Source organism: Kryptolebias marmoratus, unplaced genomic scaffold (assembly GCF_001649575.2).
Source record: "Kryptolebias marmoratus isolate JLee-2015 unplaced genomic scaffold, ASM164957v2 Scaffold166, whole genome shotgun sequence".
In the NCBI taxonomy this organism is placed as follows: Eukaryota; Metazoa; Chordata; class Actinopteri; order Cyprinodontiformes; family Rivulidae; genus Kryptolebias; species Kryptolebias marmoratus.
The window spans coordinates 8,251-9,705 of NW_023665900.1; the positions used below are offsets into that span (position 1 = coordinate 8,251).

General features: G+C 35.4%; 1 protein-coding gene across 1 annotated transcript in view; it reads right to left on the reverse strand.

Moving 5' to 3' along the window:
- The window catches only part of LOC108229380 (UDP-glucuronosyltransferase 2A1-like), a 3,997-nt gene extending 2,549 nt beyond the window's left edge, over positions 1 to 1,448 (reverse strand). The window contains exons 1-2 of the mRNA XM_017405046.2: positions 1,339 to 1,448; positions 845 to 1,064 (exon numbers count right to left, since the gene is read on the reverse strand). Of these exons, the coding sequence (XP_017260535.1) occupies positions 845 to 987 (143 nt within the window). The 5' untranslated portion in view covers positions 988 to 1,064; positions 1,339 to 1,448. The remainder of the gene's footprint in view (positions 1 to 844; positions 1,065 to 1,338) is intronic.
- Between the last annotated feature and the right edge of the window lie 7 nt (positions 1,449 to 1,455).

Sequence of the window (1,455 nt, forward strand, 5' to 3'; positions counted from 1 at the left end):
AAAATTAAACGAAATAAACATTTGAAATATATGAGTTTGTATGTAATGTATGAATATAATATACAAGTTTCACTTTTTAAATGGAATTACTGAAATCAATCTACTTTTTCATGATATTCTAATTTTATGACCAGCACCTGTAAATTCCAAGGCTGTTACAGGTCTCACAAATAAACAATACAAAGATTAATACAAATAAACAAAAACACAATTTCTACTACAACTTTCTGCATGTGTGGACAGGAGGGATTCCCAATAAAGAAGTAATAAAGTTGTAACAACAAATCATAAATTGTAGCACTAAATCCATGTTACACCTGTAGTAATTTGAGCTACACCCTGAACCATAAAGCAATAATTGCTGAGTCCTTGCTGCAAATATGTAAAAGGACTTAGGATTTGTCACTAATGACAGTGTTGATTACATTTCTAAGGTCCTCATTTGTTATGAAGATAAAGCCAACATTAGCTGCAGCTCTTTTGGCCTTTATATGTATCATGTTGTTCAGCTGTTCAGCAGCTGTTGGGATTCCCACCATGGGATCAGTAAATAGTAGATGGTCTCATAAGGATACTGACTGCTCAAATCTTCAAAACAAAACAAAAACAAAATTCTGTGGTCTTTTTTTCTGCTGTTTAAACTGTTGTAATCTCATCATTACACTGCTTTTGCCCACACATCTGAATTTTTTATTGATTTGATCAAGAACACAAATAAATAATTTAGTAGTTTTAAACCTTTCAGATGTTTCCAACATCTGGTTGAATCTACTCCATGAAGAAATAGGGCAGTGCTGAAGGCAGAGGGGTCCAACCTGGTACCTAATAAAGTGACCGAACTTACGATTTGTCATTGATGACCGTGTTGATTGCATCTCTGAGGTCCTCAGCTGTCATGAAGTTTAAGCTCACAATAGCTGCAGCTCCTTTGGCCTTTATGCGTGCCATGTTGTCTGGCTGGTCAGCAAACGTTGGGATTCCCACCATGGGAACACCGTGGTAGATGGCTTCAAAAACGCCGTTTGCACCACCATGAGTGATAAAAGCTCTCGCTTTAGGGTGACCTGATGTGAGCAAAAGATATTAAATATTTGTGATTTGTTTTACAAATGAAAAAGCTAAGCAAACTAAACAAAATGTTTGAATAGAAGTTTTTTTAAATTTTATTTTCCTAATTAGGAGTAAGAGTACTTTTGAAACAATGGCACTTTAGCATATCTGTTTGTTTTAAATAGAGTAGAATTTTCAGGTAATATATTGCAGGTTAGCAAATGTTTCTTTTCTGGTACTTGGCCATCTGTCCATATTTAACTTTGGTAGATGCTTAACTTAACTCACCCAGCAGGTCATTCTGTGGAATCCACTTGTAAAGTTTAGTGTTGGACCCTAAAGTTTCTGGTTTCTTCCCACTGTATGTCCACAACACCTACAAACAGTAAAAAGGCAATGACAGTT